This window comes from Plecotus auritus (genome assembly GCF_963455305.1).
Source record: "Plecotus auritus genome assembly, chromosome: 5".
NCBI classification, from domain to species: Eukaryota; Metazoa; Chordata; class Mammalia; order Chiroptera; family Vespertilionidae; genus Plecotus; species Plecotus auritus.
Genome location: NC_137776.1, coordinates 3,778,846 through 3,801,296, shown reverse-complemented (window position 1 = coordinate 3,801,296; position 22,451 = coordinate 3,778,846). Strand labels below are relative to the sequence as shown.

The window sequence follows — 22,451 nt, the reverse complement described above, 5'->3', positions numbered from 1 at the left end:
AAGAAAACTTTAATTCCAAACATGTGAAGTTTCATGTATATTTACCCCTTTATATGCACGATACTGATATGTGATTTTAAATATCTATATGTTGAAATAAAAGTATTATTTCAAATAAAATTCTAAGTGGTACAAAGAATAATGTCGTAGTTGATCTTTTTGCTTCAGGCAAAAGGCATTATAAGAGATACAGGTCAGTTTATAGCAGTGAAAGATTTTACTCATTAATAATATATAACAAGTCTGAATGTTTTTGACAAAACCACAAAGAGAAAATTCACAAAATACATTTTAGCATGCCTCTTTCAATAACTGACTCAGTGAATCAAGCAAAAAATCAGCAGAGATGTAGAAATTTGAACAACAGAATTAACAAACTTGGGTTAATGACCCTGCGTAAGACATTTGACCCAACACCCGCAGAATTCCCATTCTCCACAAGCTCGCAGGGAACATCTATTCACAACAGGACCGGACGCTGGGCCACAAAAATAATAAAAATAATTCAGAACATCAATTCTGATCAGAATTTTTAAATCTATAGAAAAATCAGTTTCAGAAAAGGGATAAATAGAAAATCCCTATGTTTGGAAATTAACCAACATATTTCTAAATAAGTGTTTAGGATGAAGGTGAAAATCCTGATGGAAACTAAATTATTAAAAAGGAAGAAAAATTTATCAGTGTTTATACAGTCTCATACTTACTATGATTTGTATATGCAAATCCTATCCAAAGGAATCTACAGATAAATGTTTAGGATAAGAGATATTACAGATGCATTATTAGAATCAATAAGAGTTTAGCAAAGTTGCCAAATTCAAAATCAAATAACTTGCATGCATACATGCATAACCCATGGACACAAACAACAGTGTGGTGAAGGCCTGGGGGTGGGGTAGGGGTAGGGGATGGAGTGGAGGGGGTCAATGGGGAAGAAAAGGGGATATCTGTAATACTTTCAACAATAAAGATACATTTTTAAAAAACAGTTAGGAAAGAAAGATACCATTTAGTTCGTTATCAAAACTACCAACGACATAGAAAGAAACCTGTCAAAAATGTGTAAGGTCGCTGTGGAAAATTATAGTTCTTCATAGAGAGACATTAAAGAAAACTTAAATAAATGAACTAGAACACAATTATAAGGATGCCAAGTTCCCAAATGCATCTGAGGATTTACTGCCGTTCAAATTCTCAGTGTGGAAGTGTGTTTGTGTAGCTTGACAAACTGACTCTATAATTTGTATGGAAATGCAAACGAGACCTATTCAACTTGCCATCAAACCCACTATAAAACTCTAGTAATTAAGACAGTTTGCTGGTAGACAGAACCATAGGATGAAACAGGTGTGAGCAGCAAAGCCAGCCGTATATAGACATTGCGATGTGACAGAGTTGGCCCCGCAGAGAGTGGTGACAGCACAGAATCTATACTAATAAAAGGGTAATGTGCTAATTGGAACAGGTGACCGGACATCTTCTGGACATCTGACTTCCGGACAGTTAGGGGGTGACCAGGCCGGCAGGGGGGCAGTTAGAGGGCGACCAGGCTGGCAGGGGGGCAGTTAGGGGGCGATCAGGCAGGCAGGAGCCAGCGGTCCCAGATTGCGAGAGGGATGTCCGACTGCCGGTTTAGACATCCCCTGAGGGGTCCCTGATTGGAGAGGGTGCAGGCCAGGCTGAGGCACCCCCCCACACACATGAATTTTGTGCACCAGGCCTCTAGTGTTCAATAAAGATCATTGGAACTGAGTATCCATATAGAAAAAAGTGAAAGGGACCTCTCATTATTAACCAGCTTCGTGGGAATTAAAATTAAAGGCAAAGGTATAAAGACTTAGCCCTGGCCAGTGTTACTCTGTTGGTTAAATGTCATGCCACCCACCCACTGAAGGGTCACCCGTTCGATTCCTGGTCAGAGCACACAACCAGGTTGTGGGATCCCTGGTCGGGGTGCATGCAGGAGGCAACTGATGGATGTTTCTCTCTCACATCAATGTTTCTCTCCCTGTCTTCCTCTCCCTTCCTCTCGCTCTTTCTCTCTCTCTGTCTCTTCCTCTCTCTCTCTCTCTCTCTCTCTCTCTCTCTGTCTCTTCCTCTCTCTCTCTCTCTCAAATAAATAAAATTTTTTTTAAAAAAAATAGTATAAAGACTTAAATAGATAAAATGGGGGAAAATCCTGCATGACTACAAGTTAGGGAAACATATCTTCAACCATATAAAGCACTAGCTGTAAAGGGAAGAATCTGACTTCATTCAAATTTAAAACTTCTGTTTCTTGGCACGTGAGATAGTGACAAGACAAGCCACAGGGCAGAGGTATGTACACAAGAACCACAGACACACGCAGGCAGTGTCTCTCCCTCCCGCCTTCTACCAGCCACACGTGGAGGGTTCCTGTTTTTTATTTTTGTTGTGTTGTTGCTTTTTTTTTTTAATATATCTTACTGATTTTTTTTACAGAGAGGAAGGGAGAGGGATAGAGAGTTAGAAACATCGAGGAGAGAGAAACATCGATCAGCTGCCTCTTGCAAACCTCCTCCTGGGGATGTGCCCGCAACCAAGGTACATGCCCTTGACTGGAATCGAACCTGGGACCCTTGAGTCTGCAGGCTGACACTCTATCCACTGAGCCAAACCGGTTAGGGCTATTGCTTTTTTTTTTTTTTTTTGAGATGCATACATATGGTAACTACTGAAAGGTGACATCTTTGAAACTTACAAAAATAAAAAGTGCTAATTTGGTTTTGACTCTGTAGTGATCCATTTTCCATAAGATGTTTTTGTCTTATACATTAAGTGGGGGGCTAAGGAGACGTGCAAAAGGAAAGTGAAAAAATAGCCTGGTGATTCTTTGCTCTTAGAAAAGGAGGAAAATGAGTAATTTAACCTTACAAGACCTGGGGAGACACTGATTCTGAAAGGGAAGGTAACAGAAGTTTAAGCAGGAAAGAAAAAAGAGAACGTGTGCCCCGTGGAGCTGAGAAATGTTGGAAGATAGTATCAACAAGAAAGAACTCCTGTAGCAGTGAGAAAAACACGGACAACTGGTGATTCCTGGAAGGCAGCTGGAAACAGTGAGTGTGAAAATGAACAACAGGAGCACTAACAACATTCTAACTGGGAGGAATCTGAAGTGTCAGCATGCAGAAATCAGAAATGTGGTACCCCTGCGTAAAAGTAGAATTGTTTTCATTTCTTTACCTTACGAGTTTCTGTCAATTCATTTCCTTCCTTTTGCGGGGAGCAGGCCTAACCTGGCATTTGGGCATCCCCGAGGGGTCCTTAGCCGCTGCGCTCGCCCGCCAGAAGCCAGGCTCGCTCCCCCTGTGGGAGCGCACTGACCACCAGGGGGCAGCTCCTGCGTTGAGCGTCTGCCCCCAGTGGTCAGTGTGCGTCATAGCAACCGGTCGTTCTGCCATTTGGTCGATTTGCATATTAGGGTTTTATTATGTAGGATGGTTTTACAAATAGAAGTGCTAATTGACATTCATCATCTAACAAAATCGTGGCCATAAAAAATGTTTACAGCCAATAACCTCATTGCTTTCTTAGAAAGACCCCCTTGGTCTACTCATCTGTATAACCTACTTTTGATTAATTGCTAATTTCCACTTTGTAGATAGTTATTTTATTTTTTCTGTTATTGATCTTTTGGCCATTTCACGGCAACTGGCACCTCCTTCAGAGAGGGGGGCAGAGTAAATGCATTTGTCTACATTTATTGTGCCTTGCGTTAATCCTGCCTTGCAAAGAGTCTCATAATAACGAAGTTTAATGCTGTGACTGAAATGATGGCGTTGATCAAATCAGACTTGTCAACCAAGAAAACACAGACACCTGCAGGGGCCTGGCAGGTAAGGCGAGTGGTGGGCGCTAAGGCGTCCGTGGTCATACATGCTCCCCTGGAGGGGTAGAGTGTGTTAACTTACACAACACACCAGCTGGTCAACACGAACAGCACAAACAGGGACCAGAAGACATGCGTGAAGCAGACCATGAAGCACATCGATAACTAGTGAGTAGCTGTGGTTCGTAATGACTAACCCCTAAAACAGGGGTGGGCCAACTTTTTGACTCGAGGGCCACCATGGGTTCTTAAACTGGACCGGAGGGCCGGAACAAAAGCATGGATGGAGTGTTTGTGTGAACTAATATAAATTCAAAGTAAAGGAGCGGAGGGGAGAGCAAGAGAACCCTCCGCTCTTTCGGCTCCGCGGGCCGGACAGAACAGCCGAACGGGCCGGATCTGGCCCGTGGGCCGTAGTTTGCCCACAGCTGGCCTAAAACCTGCCCTGAGCCTAAAGTAGCATGTGTGTTGAAGACAGAACAAGATGCCTCAAAGAAGTCTACGTTCACAATATACGTTTCTGTGGTTTTGTAATAGTTGGAACAAATCCCAAGTGATTCCCATACTTATTGGGGTATCATTTTTTTAAATTTGCAAACAGCAATGTTTCTTTATGATGCACATGCTTAAGCTTTTCTGTTGCTTTTTTCCAGGGAAAATTTCATGGAAATCCAATGCACGTAGCTGTGGTTATTTCAAATTGTTTAAGGGAAGAGAGGAGAATATTGGCTGCTGCCAACATGCCCGTTCAGGTAAGATTTTCTGAACCTGTGATCTTGTTATCTCCTGGGGCTCAATTTTTCTGAACCGAAAATCTTTTCTTATGAAGGAGCTTCTTCTCGGTGTTAGTGATGCCACCATCCTTCAGGTCACTTGTAATCAAGACCCAGGGTCCTCTTCGAGTGAGATCCTTTTCTCTGCTTCTGACTGAGATAATCACCAAGTTTTTCCAGCATTCGTTTGTAGAATCTTATCTATACATTATTTTCTTTCTCTACTGGTCACGCTCTGGCCCACAGTGTTACAACATTGGTTCAAGAATATAGTTAACTGCCGAAACCGGTTTGGCTCAGTGGATAGAGCGTCGGCCTGCGGACTGAAGGGTCCCAGGTTCGATTCCGGTCAAGGGCATGTACCTTGGTTGCGGGCACATACCCAGTGCGGGTGTGCAGGAGGCAGCTGATCGATGTTTCTCTCTCATCGATGTTTCTAATTCTTTATCCCTCTCCCTTCCTCTCTATAAAAAATCAATAAAATCTATTAAAAAAAAAAGAATATAGTTAACTACCACCCTAGCTGGTGTGGCTCAGTGGATAGAGCGCTGGCCCTCGGACTGAAGGGTCCCAGGTTAGATTCTGGTCAAAGGCATGTACCTCGGTTGCAGACTCAATCCTCGGCCCTGGTTGGGCATGTGCAGGAGGCAAACACATTTAATATCAGATTATTAGAGTGGCCAGCACTTGGAGAAGTTGGTCAGCCTTTGTGTTTAACAAAGCTAACATTTTGACATATTCTTTCGGAAACTCCCTTTGTCCCAGTATAAAAATAATTCTCATGCTGTCAGAGTCATCTGAACTTAAGTCTAATTCTAAATTTAAGTCTAACTTAATGTAGTTTCACTATACTACTTTTTAAATTACATGTATTCATTGTAGAGAATTTCACAAGTAAGATAGGTCTATTATAGCAAATTAAAAAATTTTAACTATAAAATAACCTATAACTTTACTATTCATGGATAACATATATAACATTGGGGGGGTGTTCTTCCAATCACATGTACTTGAGTATACATGTCTGTACATATATCCATATATTTCTAAATTTCTATTACTTATATATGTATGTAAATATACATATATATATATATATATATGTAATAGAGATCATAAATATATGGTGTTTCATAATCTTCTGTATTTTTAACAATATGACACTAGTTAGATGTCATTGAATATTTTTCTACAGCATGATTTTTAACGGTTACAGAGTATTTCATGCCATATTGATCCAAACCTCAGTTCAAAGTATACTACACATACCACCTTCGTCATAAACCTTGTTTTGTCCACACCATTGAAATGTCAAGACATCCCTTTTCCAGGGACCTCTAGAGAAATCCTTACAAAGCTCTTCGGTTTCGGAAAGACAGAGGAACGTGGAGCACAGAGTGGCCGCCATTAAGAACAGCGTGCAGGTGAGTGAGCGTGGCCGTGAGCACGGCCCGCTGTTGGCCCCACGCACCGCACCTGGCGGCTCCGGGCTCCTGTGGTCCAGGGTGCGTGCAGGCGGGACCATGGCGATCGCCAGGGAGATCAGAGTCTCTCACACGCTGTGTTCACATTAGCAAAGATTTCTCCGGGGAAAGCTTTTTAACTTCAGTTACTGGAGTCTGTGTCTGCCCACCACCTCCATCCCCGGAGCCATGTGGCCTCGGGCACTAGGTCAGCTCACATCTCAGACCTCTGCGTCCTCCCCTGTGGGAGGGGTCACCACCGTCATCCCGGGGGGGGGGGGGGGGTGGCCGCTGTTTGACTGCAGGAGCTTGCATCTGAAGAGCCCAGGTCTTGACACTAAATACTGCTGTGTCTGAGCAGAAAACCGGCAGCAGGTTTAGAGAAGAGAAAAGTAAAAATCTCAGAGAGAGGAGCAGGAGACAGGGAGGAAGCAAATATTATATTTTTCCTAGGACGTAGAGAGGGGGAAGATGTCTACTGAATTGTCATAAACGGCAGCGGGTTAGGAAGGAGACTTCCAGCAAAATGACCATTGGTACATAGAACAGGATTGTATGGAACTAAGGGGGAAGTGCGCACATTCTCGGGTGGAAAGGGAGATTGGTGGCCCCATTGGACACTCCTTGAGACACGGGAGGACAGTTTCCAATTGGGCAGAGACATGGATGGGCAAATTCAGCCTGGTCCTCCCAGTGTTACTCAGCTTCCCTGGGAACGGGCTCTTTGCAGAGGTAGGTTCTATACGGTTGGCTACGATATTACCAGAAACCGGAAGAACAAAACGGTCTATTTTGAAATACTGGTGTTGTTTCACTGACATGCTTAATTATAACAACTGAGCGGGTATGTGTTTGTTGTTTTCTTTTTTGTAAAAAGATAACAGAACAAGACACCAAATATTTAGAAGACCTGCAAGATGAATTTGACTACAGGTATAAAACGATTCAGATGATGGGTGAGTTCTTGTTTCCTCTGTGATTCTACACAGGAATGGAAAAGTCACATGACTAGGGCTGCCCCTCTCCTCACAGAACTGATAAACAGGTCTCCTTCCCTAGGCGGACGGTGTGTTTTAAAGGGAGGGTTCGGCAGAGGAGTGTTTCTTCCGTTTCGTCCTTTTTCCTTCTCACCGATTCTAAGTCAATGATAAAGCTGGTGAGGAGGCACTTCTACGCTGGCATGCAGCTCCAAAAACCAAGTCCCCTCTCCTGTAGGAGCAAAACATCATTATCACAATTAAAAAGAGTAATGATAGTTGCCAGAAAATTAGTCATGTCATCCTAGGTGAGATTTTTAAAGTTATAAAGTAGAAATGTGACTCACTGTAGGAAATTTGGAAAATAGGAAAAAGCAATCTATATATATAAAAGCCTAAGCGACCATCGCAACCGAACGGATGATTGAACAGGCTGCCTGGGGTGACTAGGCCGGCAGGGGGGGTTAGAGAGGAGTGACCAAACAACTGAGCAGCCGGCTGTGTGGGGCAACCAGGCCCGCAGGGGGACAGTTGGGGGTGACCAGGCCCTCAGGGGGGGCAGTTGGAGGCAACTAGGCCAGCAGGGGGGGCAGTTAGGAGCGATCAGGCAGGCAGGCAGGTGAGCAGTTAGGAGCCAGTGGTCCCAGATTGTGAGAGGGATGTCCCGGACTGGAGAGGGTACAGGCTGGGTTGAGGGGACCCACCCCCATCCCCGCATGAATTTCATGCACCGGGCCTCTAGTAAAAAAATAAAAATCACACAAATTCCCACTGTCTATAGATAAACAGTCAAAATGGTAGTATACTTCCTTCAAGCCATTGTCCTATATGTTCAAATACACACATATCTATTTATTTGCAAAATACTGAGGTAATCTTGTACATAGTTTTGTATGTTTCAGTTTGAAGTTTTAAGTATTTCCCCATATCATAAAAAATCTTCAAAACATAATTTTAATAATTATATAAATATCAAACAGTAAGGATACTGATATTTATTTGACTATCTCTTTGTTGTTAAACATTGAAGTTAGATGTTTTTTAAGAAATGGAAGGAAAGAATGAGACTATTTCAGATTTACAAGTAATAATGGATCATTTAAAGTTGTTGTATTTAGTGGGACAATTAGAGAAATTCATATTATGTCTAGATTAGTCCATGGGATTGTATCAGTGTTAATTTATTTGCTTTGATCATTGTAAGACATTAGAGGAAGCTGGATGAAGGATATATGGGAACTCTATTATCTTTTAAATTCTAAAATTATTTTAAAATAATTTTAAAACAAATTGGATCTAAATCTCTCCTTTAAAGAATCATTGTTAGCCCAGCTAGTGTTGCTCAGTGATTGAGAATCGACCTATGAACCAGGAAGTCATGGTTTGATACCCAATCAGGGCATATGCCCGGGTTGCAGGCTCAGTTCCCAGTAGGGGTCGTGCAGGAGGCAGCTGATCAGTCTCTCTCTCATCAAGGTTTCTATTTGGCTCTCTCTTCCTCCTTGAAATCAATAAAAATATATTTTTTAAAAAATAAAAGAGAGGATATTAGGAAACTAGTTTTTCCTGGCATAGGTAAAGAAAATATGTTCTTCTGGCATCTTCAGGATGTCTTGACTCCCGTGAAGTACTATTTAAAATGTTTATAATTGTTTGTATGTCAATGTTTTCCTTCAGAGGAAATGACACAAACATGGGTTTTATCAGATTACCAAAGGGGTATGCAACCCTAAAGCAATTTAAGGGCTGAAAACTTCATCAAGCCTTACAGTTCATTGAAAGCAGCCTCATCCTAAATTTCATATTCTGAGAATTCTATATATATATATATATAAAAGGCCAACATGCAAAGTGTCCCCTCAGGAGTTCGAGTGGGAGACGGGGAGTTTGATCGCTCGCTATGATGTGCGCGGCGCAGAGTGAAGGAAGGCCCCAATCGTTCCTGATCGCCGGCCAGGCCTAGGGACCCTACCCATGCACGAATTTCATGCACCAGGCCTCTACTTAGAATATAACAGAATACATTAAATGATATAATTACTTTGAAGTTAATATATTGCAATTAGAGTTAATTTAATATCTTTCAGTGCTCCATGAGAATTATGAAGAATAAAAATAATCATTTTATCATTTAAATCAAGTATTTGTTTTGTTGGCTCTAAGTACAACGAAATGAAAGCTACATGGAAAATAAGTTCTATCCTTGGTTGTGAAGATGGGAAAATGTTAGCTAATGAAGTTTTGTGTTGATAAAATGCTATATAACCAAGATTTTGCTACACATGGGGTTTAGGAGTTAGTGAATTTGTGAATTAAAGCAACCAGGGCCAGGCCAGAGTGGCTTAGTGGTTGAGTGTCAACCTATGAACCAGGAGGTCACGGTTCAATTCCCGGTCAGGGCACATGCCCGGGTTGCAGCCTCAATCCCCAGTGTGGGGCGTGCAGGAGGCAGCTGATCAATGATTCTCTCATCATTGATGTTTCTATCTCTCTCTCTCCCTCTCCCTTTCTCTCTGAAATCAATAAAAATACATTTTAAAATAAATAAAGCAACCAGGGATGCCTTTTGGGGTATCAGTGCTGTTTTATAGGGAATTTGACACACCGCTGTCCTGGTTCCTCTTTTTCAAATACATGAGTCAGATCAGCGTTCCCGGCGTTCACTTTCCATAGATGTGAGTGGTTGGTAGAACCATCGCTTGCTCTACCAGTGGTCGGCAAACTCATTCGTCAACAGAGCCAAATATCAACAGTACAACGATTGACATTTCTTTGGAGAGCCACATTTTTTAAACTTAAACTTCTTCTAACGCCACTTCTTCAAAATAGACTCGCCCAGGCCGTGGTATTTTGTGGAAGAGCCACACTCAAGGGGCCAAAAAGCTGCATGTGGCTTGCGAGCCGTGGTTTGCCGACCACGGCTCTATGCCAATAAAATTTGAGGTTTACATTAAGTAATACAATTTTCCTCGCGCATCTTCCATTTAGGAGGATACACCCTTTTGGTTTTTCTTCAGTTAGAGATGTTTTGAAAATCTGCAACTCTTTCCTGCTTCTCGTTTTGCTGTGAGGCTGGCCTATTTTGTAAAAAATAAAAATAAAAGAGGTGGGGGGGCAGTTAAGGACTTGGTCTTTGTTATTAGTTCATGAGACCAAGGAGACAAAACACTCACTCCACCAGGCAGTTTCTCCTAACTCCTGGGTACGAGGTAGGGCACCAGGAGGAGTCAAATATGATTTAACCGTGGGCACAAGGGGAGGCCCCCTTCCTTTCCTGCTTATGCCAGCCAACCGGGGTTACATCAACGTAGCGGGATCTGATAAGGAATCCACGATACAGACTTTTGTGTCTTCTCTCGGCCCATCCCCAAAAGGAACATGGTCTTCTCTCAAGGTCTGCAACATAGAGCTCCTCTCTCCGCGCTGGGATGGGACCCTTCCTGGCAAAGGGAACAGGCTTCCTTCCACGCTCATCTCCCTAATGGCCCCGCTAGGGCTCCTGCATCTGAGGAGGGCAGATGGCAGCCGATTTGGCTTTCAGGGCCGAGACCTTGGTCTCCGAGAGACTCTAAGTCTGCTCTCTCTTCCTTCGCAGATCAGGGCGACAAGAACAGTGCCCTGGTGAGTCAGGAGGTGCTGACTCTGCAAGAAATGCTCAACAGCCTCGACTTCAAGAGGAAGGTCAGTGACGAGCTGTAGCTTGACCTGCTGGCTTTTTTTCTCCTTTTCCTGCAGCCGTGGGCAAACTACGGCCCGCGGGCCGGATCCGGCTGTTCTATCCGGTTCTCTTGCTCTCCCCTCCGCTCCTTTACTTTGAACTTATATTAGTTCACACAAACACTCCATCCATGCTTTTGTTCCGGCCCTCCGGTCCAGTTTAAGAACCCATTGTGGCCCTCGAGTCACAAAGTTTGCCCACCCCTGTATCTAGTCCCACTGAAGAGAACCAAGGTCTTGGATTCCACGCGCTCCGTTTATGCCGAATGAAGAAATGGCAGCGTTCCCGGGCAAAGGGCCGTACTGCCCAATGCGCTTCTAAGTTTACAAAGCTGGCACGTGCACTTGACACGCTTGCTCTGGAGTCTGTTTCTCTCGCTTGCGTGGCACGTTGACTGCAGCTACCAGTAATGCCCGGGTGAACATTCCACCTGCTTTTTACTCGCCACTGTTTCAGACGTGCCTCTTTTAGCTGCTGCACATCATATGCTGAGATGGGTCCCACGACATATGTATAACGAAAATGTGTGAACTATTACTCGAAGACACCAAAATTTTATTGGAAAATTAAGTGGTCCAGTTTCCATGCTGGAAAATGACCTCGCGCTGGATTTCCAGATAGTTTACTGCAGACTGAATTTTTCAATCTAACCTCCTCCCAAGGAGAGGAGGGACTTTTTTTTTCTAGCTCAATGAACTATTTTAAAAGAGGGGGAAACGTCTCTATTTTAATTTTCAATAAATCCTATTTTATTAAGTAAGATAAATCAGTATTTTATTTCTGAAAGTTCCTCTCCATTTTTCACGCAGGAATTTGTGTTAGCACAAATAAATGAAAAACTTATTTTACCCTAAATTATAAACATAAACAGTTATATATCAGACCAGAGTCCCAGTGCACGAAATTCATGCACGGGATGGGGAAGGGGGTCCCTCAGCCTGGCCTGCACCCTCTCGCAATCTGGGACCGCTGGCTCCTAACCACTCACCTGCCTGCCTGCCTGATCACCCCTAACTACTCTGCAAGTATGCCTGATCACCCCTAACTGCTCGCCTGAGTGCCTGATCTCCCCTAACTGCTTGCCTGCCTGCCTGATCGCCCCTAACAGCTCGCCTGCCTGCCTGATCACCCCTAACCACTTGTCTGCCTGCCTGATTGCCCCTAACCGCCTCTGCCTGCCTGCCTGATCATCCCTAACCACTTGCCTGCCTTCCTGACGCCCCTAACCACTCTGCTTGCCTGCCTGATTGCCCCGTCAGGAAGGATTGTCCGGAATGACATCCAGGAGGTCATTCGGCTATCTGGTCGAATTAGCATGTTATGCTTTTATTATTATAGATTTTAAACATGCAGATGGTTAATGCAAGATAAATTTAATGTTTTATGCATAATAAAGGCGTGTTTGATGCATGCCATCTTATTCAACTTTAGGAGTAAGATTTTAAGGAGAGAGAGAACCTTGGAAATAATTGCTTAGATCATAAGACCAAATTCCAGCAGAGTTCATTGGTTTATCCAGATCCATATAGCTTGTGGCAAAACCAGGGTAGGAATTCCCAGGCCTTTAACAGTTATACTTCTCCACTATACCTTCCAAAATCCAGCTAAAGTATTAACAACAACTAACACAGAAAGGCTCACATTTTCATCAGTACATTCTAAAATAAATGAGTAAACATGCTTAAAAGAATATTAATTCAATGTATAAATCTTTTTAAAAGCAGATATATGGCTTTATTCAATACTAGAGGCCCAGTGCATGAAATTTGTGCACGGGTGTGATCCCTAGTCCTGGCCGGTGATCGAAGCATGAGCGTCTGGCGTGGAAGGGCACGTCCCAGCTGAACTCTGGGCTCCCGTGCACCCTCCTCTGCCTGAGTTATTGGGCCCCTGCCCGGCTCCCTCCGCGCCTGGGAGCCGGACAGCCACCCTCACCCCCAGCCACTGCTGGTTGCTGTCTGCAGGGCAATTGAGGGGGTGATCAGGCCCCGCTTGCATCTGCCTTGGCCTGGCGCTGCCCGCTCACCTGCTCCACCATCCCGCTGCAGTCCCGCTCTCATTGGGGCCCATCGGGGCCGGCAGCACCTCCACTAGCACCCACTGCTAGTGCCCCGTCACCAACGCCTGCCACGTTCCGCGCCACCCCCTGGTGGTCAGCGCACATCATAGCGAGCGGTTGAACTCCCGGTCGAGGGGACAATTTGCATATTAGGCTTTTATGATATAGGATTGTCACAGGACTCACACATTCTATGACAGTCTCTGCGTATTCTGAGACATTAAGAGAGTGTTCCCTGGGCTGGGCTTTGCTTTCATGACATTATTTGACTGTAATACCTTCATGGTTGGCGAAGGCAGTGTAATGGCAAGTAGAAGGTGGTATAGGTCAGACGCATTGTTCTCTAGGTTGAGTTATGAGTGACTTAGGTTGTGTCTCATGAGCATCTCCTCAGCAGGCTTCTCTGTTTCTAGGAAGCGCTCAGCAAGCTGACCCAAATAGTCAACGAAACGGACCTGCTGATGAGCAGCCTGCTGGCGGAGGAGCTGCAGGACTGGAGGCGGCGGCAGCAGGTGGCCTGCATCGGGGGCCCCCTCCACAGCGGGCTGGACCAGCTTCAGAACTGGTGAGACAGCTGACTTCCGTCTCTAGAGAAAACCACAGGGTGTACCCACGGTCAGCGTCGCTCAGCCGGAGAAAGCTCAGGCCAGAGTGCCCGCTCTCCCAGGGCGGATGGTGGACTAGCAGGGGCTGCTCTATAGTTGAAAACCAGCAGACGTCATTATACACATGTCCTTCGCTCTGTTCCTTTGTGGAGAACAAGAAAGCATCATAGAAATTTATAAAATGCTTAAGAATTGCTTAATTTTCTTATATACCAAGCTTAAAAGCCCTAGCCAGATTGGTTTAGTGCAGTGGTCGGCAAACTGCGGCTCGCGAGTCACATGCAGCTCCTTGGCCCCTTGAGTGTGGCTCTTCCACAAAATACCACGGCCTGGGCGAGTCTATTTTGAAGAAGTGGCGTTAGAAGAAGTTTAAGTTTAAAAAATGTGGCTCTCAAAAGAAATTTCAGTCGTTGTACGGTTGATATTTGGCTCTGTGGACTAGTGAGTTTGCCGACCACTGGTTTAGTGGATAGCGCATCCGCCTGCAGACAAAGGGTCCTGGTTCAATTCCGGTCAAGGGCATGTACCTCAGTTGCAGGCTTCTCCCCGGCTGGGCCCTGGTTGAGGCGCATGCAGGAGGCAACCCATCGATGTTTCTCTCACATCGCTATTTCTGTCTTTTCCCCTCTCTCTAAAAATCAATAGAAAAATATCCTCGGGCCCAGCCCACGTGGCTCAGTGGTTGAGTGCTGACCTATGAACCAGGAGGTCACGGTTCGATTCCCCATCAGGGCACATGCCCAGGTTGCAGGCTCCATCCCTAGTGCGGGGTGTGCAGGAGGGAGTCCATCAATGATTCTCATCACTGATTTTCTGTCCCTCTCCCTCTCCCTCTCCCTTCCTCTCTGAAATCAATAAAAATATATTTAAAAAAAGAAAAATATCCTCTGGTAAGGATAAACAAACAAACAAACAAAAAAGACTGATGAATTTTTGAAACCAGCAATCAATATGCTTTAAGGGCATCAGAAGTACTAGCTTCAAGCGCTTGAAAAGATATCTCTGTTTTAAAGGTATCTTAAGATGTCAGAGCTCAGCATTAGTCTGTGTTTTCCAGAACAGTTTATTTTCGTATTTCCACGAGAAGTCTCCCAGGACTAGGACAGCCTCTGCACTCGGAATCAGAGGCAGCGCTTTGCGTTAGAAGAGAACGTGGGCTTCCCCCTCCGCCCGTGCCAAAGCAAAGCCAGCTGACTGGAAGAACACTTAGGACACGCACTGAGCAGAAGGAAGCTGTTCATCAGGAGCTGCCGCTGTCTTCAAAGGGTGCAGCTCCGTGCAGTGGAAAGCCGGAGGACGCGGGCACTCGCACTAGAAGCGCTGCCCTGCCAGGCACGTTTCCCAGAAGAAGGAATTGGGCTCTTTCAGGAACGCCCGGCTTCCCTGGGGTGGAGCCTGCGGCTCTCTCGCCTCCCTGTGCTCTGCTGCTATGAAGACAGGGTGAACAGCAAAGGCAGCAAGGGAATGGTGCTCCTTCCACATGGTGGGGGGGGCAGTTCTTCCTGCACCTGCGTGGGGAGTGGACGTTATGTGGGAAGAGCTGCGGTCAGGGCTAAGGGACGGGTCAGGGTTAGGGTTAGGGTCAGGGCTAAGGGACGGGTCAGGGTTAGGGTTAGGGTCAGGGCTAAGGGATGGGTCAGGGTTAGGGTTAGGGTCAGGGCTAAGGGATGGGTCGGGGCTAAGGGAAGGGTCAGAGTTAGGGTTAGGGTCAGGACTAAGGGACGAGTCAGGGCTAAGGGTTGGGTTAGGGTTGGGGTCAGGGCTAAGGGACGGGTCAGGGTTAGGGTCAGGGCTAAGGGACGGGTCAGGGTTAGGGTTAGGGTTAGGGTCAGGGCTAAGGGTCGGGTCAGGGTTAGGGTTAGGGTCAGGGCTAAGGGTTGGGTTAGGGTTGGGGTCAGGGCTAAGGGTTGGGTTAGGGTTGGGGTCAGGGCTAAGGGATGGGTTAGGGTTAGGGTTAGGGTCAGGGCTAAGGGACAGGTTAGGATTAGGGTCAGGGCTAAGGGATGGGTCAGGGCTAAGGGACGGGTCAGGGCTAAGGGACGGGTCAGGGTTAGGGTTAGGGTCAGGGCTAAGGGACGGGTTAGGGTTAGGGTCAGGGCTAAGGGACGGGTTAGGATTAGGGTCAGGGCTAAGGGATGGGTCAGGGCTAAGGGACGGGTCAGGGTTAGGGTTAGGGTCAGGGCTAAGGGACGGGTCAGGGTTAGGGTTAGGGTCAGGGCTAAGGGACGGGTCAGGGCTAAGGGCCGGGCCAGGGCTAAGTGGACGGGTCAGGGCTAAGGGACTGGTCAGGGCTAAGGGACGGGCCAGGGCTAAGGGACGGGCCAGGGCTAAGGGACGGGTCAGGGCTAAGGGATGGGTTAGGGTTAGGGTTAGGATCAGGGCTAAGGGATGGGTTAGGGTTAGGGTTAGGATCAGGGCTAAGGGATGGGTTAGGGTTAGGGTCAGGGCTAAGGGACGGGTCAGGGCTAAGGGATGGGTCAGGGCTAAGGGACGGGCCAGGGCTAAGTGGACGGGTCAGGGTTAGGGTTAGGGCCAGGGCTAAGGGACGGGTCAGGGCTAAGTGGACAGGTCAGGGCTAAGGGATGGGTCAGGGCTAAGGAATGGGTTAGGGTTAGGGTTAGGGTCAGGGCTAAGGGACGGGTTAGGGTTAGGGTTAGGGTTAGGGTCAGGGCTAAGGGACGGGTCAGGGTTAGGATTAGGGTCAGGGCTAAGGGATGGGTCAGGGCTAAGGGACAGGTCAGGGCTCAGTGGACGGGTCAGGACTAAGGGACGGACATGCCCGGTCTGTCGAAGGCAGCGTCCTCGGTAGGCAGCGGGAGGCCCCTTCCCTCTCCATCACCCCAGTCTCCCTCCTTAGGCCCCCGGCCCACGCTCCCCGCTGCACGTCGGCGCTGGAGAACACAGACACCGCTCTCCGGGGATCTCCATCCATAAGTCCCAGGCTAATCCTAGGTCTTACAACAAGCATATATGCTTGTTTTATATTGTTTCTTCTTCAGGACCCTTCCACATAACAGGCTTCACATCCTGTAGTTTTAAAGCTCTCAGGATGCCTTCCTTTGCTGCTTAGTGAGTGTCCAATTCTTAACATACATGTCCCACAGGCCAATCTGTGTTAAGCAGAGGGCCATTACCAGGCATTTCTTGCCCGTAACTGAAGGTCTACGTTAGAAAATGTTGCAAATATGCAACATCGTCTCATGCATCTTAGAGGAAAACACGCATTAAGAAAAAGAACTGTAGCGAGAGGCCACGAATTCCGTTTGGAAGTATCTTTGAGCTCGCTTGGACACCATGAGCAAAGCTCACCCTCCCGAGTTAAAAAAATTTATGGACAAGACGTTATTATTGAAATTAAATGGTGGCAGCCATGTCCAAGGAATATTACGAGTTTTTGATCCCTTCCTGAATCTTGTGATAGATGAATGTGTGGAGATGGCAACTGGTGGGCAACAGAACAACACTGGAATGGTGGTAACACGAGGAAACAGCATCATCGTGTTAGGAGCCTTGGAACGCGTACAAGGAATGGCTGTGGTCACCAGAGAGATCAACTGCTTCCACACATCCCCTCGCCACAGCACCTGTTTCACTACAATATAATAATAGAGTCCTGTCCATTTTCTCATTGAGCTTCTGTTAAATAAACTTCTCTATTCATCAAAAAAAAGAAAAAAAAATGTAAGCACCTGTCACTAACCTTTCAGGGAATGATGTGGTTGATTTAGTTCCATATTTGACTGTTTGCTAAGTGCAGTTAATAGTTAAAATAGTAGATAGAAAAAAACAGTGGATGACGTGGGAAAACCACCTGTGCTTATCCTTTGCGTCAGCAGCTTCACACTGTTGGCAGAAAGTCTGTTCCAACTCAAAAGGCACCTGGAGAAGTTGGAGGAGCAGTCCTCTAAGGTGACTTACGAAGGGGACCCCATCCCCATGCAGAGGCCCCACCTGCTCGAAAGAGTCACCTTCTTGATCCACAGCCTTTTCAAGAGGTAAGCGTGATCGTCAAAGGCCCCCCCCCCCCCCCCCGGCAGCTTCAGTCCTGTGCCGTCGGAGGGACCCCCTCTGGGGTTTTGGCGTTAATGTGAAGGGGGGGTAGGGAACTAGACAGGGAGCCTTGGGGTGAGCTGAATAAAGCTCCAGAGAGTTCCAGAAACATTTCTGTTCTTCACTACTCATCAGTACTCTCCCCCCTCCCCCGCCACCCCCCACAACTGAGTCCATTTTCCATGAACCAAGCACATCACCCACCTGAAGTTCATTTGTGTGGGAACCCCTTTCACGTCCCGCGTGGTTCAGGGTTCCGGTTCAGGGTTCGGGTTCTGGAGGAGGCCGCACACTAAAATGAAGAGAGAGACTAGAAAAGAGTTAATTTGGGAAAATGGGGGGCCAGGCGGGAGCCCACCTCTAGTGGGAGGACTACCCTTTGCTTCGGCCTTGCCATCCCTTTTATTCCGGTTTGGGATACACTCATTGCTCTTAGGCAGGCAATTCCAGTAACAGGCAGATTATCTCCTCAGTAAGGATTTACATGATTATTTGGTGGGGAAGTTGCTTCAGCGACCATTGTCTTAATTAGATAGGGAGTGGTTGGCTCTGACCTTTCAGAGCTTCAAGGTTGACCAGCCTTCCAAGGTTCCTTGTCCACAACCTTTCTAATTAGTGAGACAATGATCGGTTTCCGGCACATTTGTCAACATTTAGAAAAAGAGGATTTCAAGGATCTCTTAAGTGCATATCTAAGAAAGGAAGGCTGGAGAACATGTTTTTGTTTATAAGCTCATCCAAAAAAATAAAAAAATACCAGTATGTACCAGAAATCCTACTATCTACTTCAAAAATGGCATGAAATTAACTTTCTATGTTACGTTTAGTAGGATAAAAACAGACAGGGCTTTTATTCTTGACTCAACTCTAACAGTTAAGAATGAATTACTGTTGTTACATGGGGATGGTCTTCAGGCCATCTTCCCCCTCCTGGTAATTATTTGTGCGACGTGTTTGGGGAGAGTTGAGCTTTGCCGGGGGTTTGAATGTCTTCTAAGTGTGGGAAAGGTGGACCTCAGAGGAGGACAGCATCCTGTTCCTCTGTGGTTTGTAGCCTGTCGATATGTTCAGTGTTTTCAAGTGACACTCTTTATTTCCTTTGAACCTAGCTCATTTGTGGTTGAACGGCAGCCATGCATGCCAACCCACCCTCAGAGGCCGATGGTGCTTAAAACGCTCATTCAGTTCACGGTAAAGCTCAGGTAGGCGGAACGCGTTCTATCAGCTCCTACGTTCGTGGAGCCACAGTCACTGTGTGATCAGTGGCTGTGTGATTAAGGCCAGTGTCTCCCCCCACGCCTTCCTCCACCTGTTCTTCGCTGAGCGCCTCCTGCTCGCCCAGCGCTAAGCTGTGGTCAGCACCCACAGGAATGTGAAGGTGAGGGCCCTGCTGGTAAAAAGTGTGACGATGAGAGGGGTATCCGCGTGGCAGCCTGAAATCACATCCATGGAATGAATGGCTGGAAAGCTTGCCGTGAGCGAAGACTGCAGAGACGGAGAAGGCCTTGCGGCCGCTGAGGGAGGCCCTGGAGGGAAGAGCAGAGCAGAGGAGAGTAGGCTCGCAGGGAGGACGCCTAAGGAAGTATGGCTTCCGAGGTCTGTTGCCTTAAGCCTGTGAGCAGGAAGAGGGTGAAGAGGACAGATGGGGGACAGATTAGGGAAAGCTTCAAATGTCCTATTCAGGAAATACATGGCACGGTCTCCCCGTGTTACCAGTAACCAGCCTGTTAGATTGTCTGAGAAAACACTCAACGCCACATTTTTCGGTATATACTTACTTATGGATATGACTTGTGTGTTATTGTTGCTTTATCAATGCATTTGATCCTTTCCGTTAGCAGGAGCAACCAAAATGTAGCGTTGTCCTTAATGGAACTTAAAATCATGAGTTTGACTTTAAACATTCAAAGGTTTTGCATCATGCTTCAACCTCCAGGGCCCCACAGTTTTAAATCACTCATCACCATTCACCTCCAGAAAGCTGAAATTCTAGATTAATACAAGAGGTAATGCTGCCAAGGTGAAATAGGATGCCATAATAGGGCCCCTGATCACATGTCACTGTTGGAACTCCATTTTTATTTTATTCTTTCCGTTCTACTGAGATATAATTAATGTACAGTACTGTGTAAGTTTAAGGTGTGCAGCATAATGACTTGACATTCAGAAATTGCAAAATGATCATCATAGTAAGTTTAGCTAACATTCATCATCTCTGAATTTTTTACAGGGAAGGCATTTGTCTTCAATTTGCATTTCAAAAGCTCTCCTTGTGTGAATTTTGCACACAATTCTTGATCATTTCCTTGTGTGAATTTTGCACCAAGACTTGCCGGGGTTCTTGTCCCAGCATTAAGAAGGTGTTCAGCAATCTGGAGAAAGGCTGTGCGTAGATGAGTAAGAAGAAGTCCAAGGACAAAAGATAGTTTTGAAAGGCATTGGGGGTCAGAGGAGCTTCAGCTAAAGGAGCTAAAGACTACACCTTGACTCAGGACCCAGTGCTTTTTATTAACACAATTAGTCCTAAGGCAAGGTGGAGATAATACACTTCAAAAGGGTAGGGTTTACAGAAGCATTGTCAGATTGGGGAATAGCCTACAGCTGTTCAGGTGTTTGGCCAACAGGAGGCAATAACATGTAGATTAAAATGCCCTGTCTTGCAGCAAGCAATCAGGTTTGGGAAAAGTGCCGTTGAGCCATTCCAACAGGTAATCACATTATGTGACTCAGCCCTTGTTGAGTCTAAGTTTCATCAACCTTTTGATGCAACTCTTGTAATTATGACATGCTGGAATTGGTTCCCGGCAAAGACTTAAGAACTAAAGGCAAGGCCAAGTTCCTTTTAAAAATTTTATAATTTTCAAAAATTGTTTATTCTTCATCCTCTCATCTGTATGTAACCCAGAAGACAATAACACTAAAGGGAAGAAAATTCGAGGGGTAGTGAACATCGTACTTTCCCTTGAGACACCTCCATAAATGATATATTAAGTCTAAGATACCTTTTGGAACAAAAAGGGATGTGAGTAGGGACTGCAGACACAGAGTTCTGAGTGGAAGAGGTCCCTGAACGGCACCAGGCCCATTGTCTGAACTGGTTGCATGAGACAAAGACCTTTAGTCCCTGGTGTGAGTGTTCTGTTCTTCTCTTCTACCTGACCGCTGAGTCCCCATTTGTCTTCTCTGTACCCTGGTCCCCACTGTCTGAATAGATGAACCTTTACTTAGTATTCAAATTTTTCCCTTAAATCCCTCTCTACCACAGCACTGCATTCTTCTATTCCAAAGGGAGAGGTAACAGAGCACTCCCTTCAAGTCATCACGTGAATCAGATCCCTTCCTGAAGAGGGATAGGGAGGAAGGCAGAGAGGGAAACCATCTGGCCTTATTGCATACCAACCCTTGCTACCAGCACTACGCACTTATCCTAGTCCAAACCCTGAACTCAATCCTGTGCCTGCTGCAGGACATTGAAGGGACCTTCACGACATTCTACCCACCTTTTGTTCGGGCTGTTTAGTATCTATGATTATATGTCTCTAATGCCAATCAGTTGCTCCACCATTCTCTATATTCCATGTATGTGACTGGACTTCTTCCTTTTATGGAGAGCAGTGTCCACACCTCTCCCTTTCCCAGTCTTCACTACCCCAGTACCTCAGTGCCTAGAGTACGTAATGAATATGTATGAGGGGCTCAATACATGCTGAGTGAATGGATGAAGTTTGGGATGAGGGCATAAGTAAATGAATGAGTAAGTGAGTGATTAGCTCAGAAACTGAACTGAACCTACAGAGAGAGGGTACAGTTCAGAAGAGATGGAGAAAGCAAAAGAAAAAAAGGGCCCTCACCAGATTAAGGGATTAAAGAAAGTTATTCTGACCTATAATCACTTGAATTTATGTCTTTTTAAATTATGAACATTTTTGCTGTTACTTAAATAGAGTATGTTTAAAGATTGCAAATGCATTGAAGTGTGAATTTTTCATATTCTACCAGAGGCCTGGTCTTTCTAGATATTTTTACCATAAAACAGTTATCATCAAAACATTTAGTTTTAGTAAGCTTACAAAATGTGATCTTAAAATCCTATATAATAAAAGGCTAATATGCAAATCGACCAAACGGTGGAACAACCAGTCGCTATGATGCGCACTGACCACCAGGGGGCAGACGCTCAATGCAGGAGCTGTCCCCTGGTGGTCAGTGCACTCCCACAGGGGGAGCACCGCTCAGCCAGAAGCTGGGCTCATGCAGAGAGTGGGCCTAAGCTGGCAGACAGACATCCCCAAGGGGTCCCGGACTACAAGAGGGCACAGGCCGGGCTGAGGACCCCCCCACCTCCTCCCCAGTGCACAAATGTTGTGCACCGGGCCTCTAGTACAAGAATAAAATGAAGCCATATCAACAGACTTTGATTTTTCTTATGTTTATACATTTAACCCAAATTTTGGCTTGAACCAAAATATATAGCTATTTTTCTGACCTAGCCAAGGTATTATCCAACACACATCAACTACAGCAATATGGAAACACTTCCCAAGTGTTTGTCAATATATAAAGTGGCTGATGTCAGTATTAGTAACATGGAGAACTGAAGAGGAGTTGGACATGTTTAAAACACTAACGTAATGGGAGATGATGTCATTTGATTTATATGTATATGCTATAAATATATCTAAATCTCTAAATGTAAAAACGGCTTTTAGAACTTGTGATTTTTACCTTTGATTCTTTATTTATGTGTCTTTCCAGACTATTAATAAAATTGCCAGAACTAAATTATCAGGTAAAGGTGAAAGCATCAATTGACAAGTAAGTATCTAATTTCATTTGGAAACATGAAAATGTAAGACTCTTTAAAAAGAACTGTTCTTATTTTATAGAATAATTTCAAACGTTTCCATTTATTTCTCTAACATTACATATCAACGCACTTCAAATATTAGACTT

General features: G+C 45.5%; 2 protein-coding genes across 2 annotated transcripts in view; both read left to right on the top strand.

The window, feature by feature from the left end:
- The window catches only part of STAT4 (signal transducer and activator of transcription 4), an 86,332-nt gene that overhangs the window by 41,561 nt on the left and 22,320 nt on the right, over nt 1-22,451 (top strand). Inside the window, exons 4-11 of the mRNA XM_080668229.1 lie at nt 4,507-4,605; nt 5,958-6,050; nt 6,967-7,045; nt 10,662-10,747; nt 13,257-13,408; nt 17,285-17,443; nt 18,608-18,700; nt 22,254-22,313. Of these exons, the coding sequence (XP_080524355.1) occupies nt 4,507-4,605; nt 5,958-6,050; nt 6,967-7,045; nt 10,662-10,747; nt 13,257-13,408; nt 17,285-17,443; nt 18,608-18,700; nt 22,254-22,313 (821 nt within the window). The remainder of the gene's footprint in view (nt 1-4,506; nt 4,606-5,957; nt 6,051-6,966; nt 7,046-10,661; nt 10,748-13,256; nt 13,409-17,284; nt 17,444-18,607; nt 18,701-22,253; nt 22,314-22,451) is intronic.
- LOC308249502 (small nuclear ribonucleoprotein G-like) lies at nt 16,743-17,051 on the top strand (the record flags this gene model as incomplete). The annotated part of the gene is made up of 1 exon (XM_080671104.1): nt 16,743-17,051. The coding sequence occupies one exon, from the start codon at nt 16,743-16,745 to the stop codon at nt 17,049-17,051; it is 309 nt and encodes a 102-aa protein (XP_080527230.1).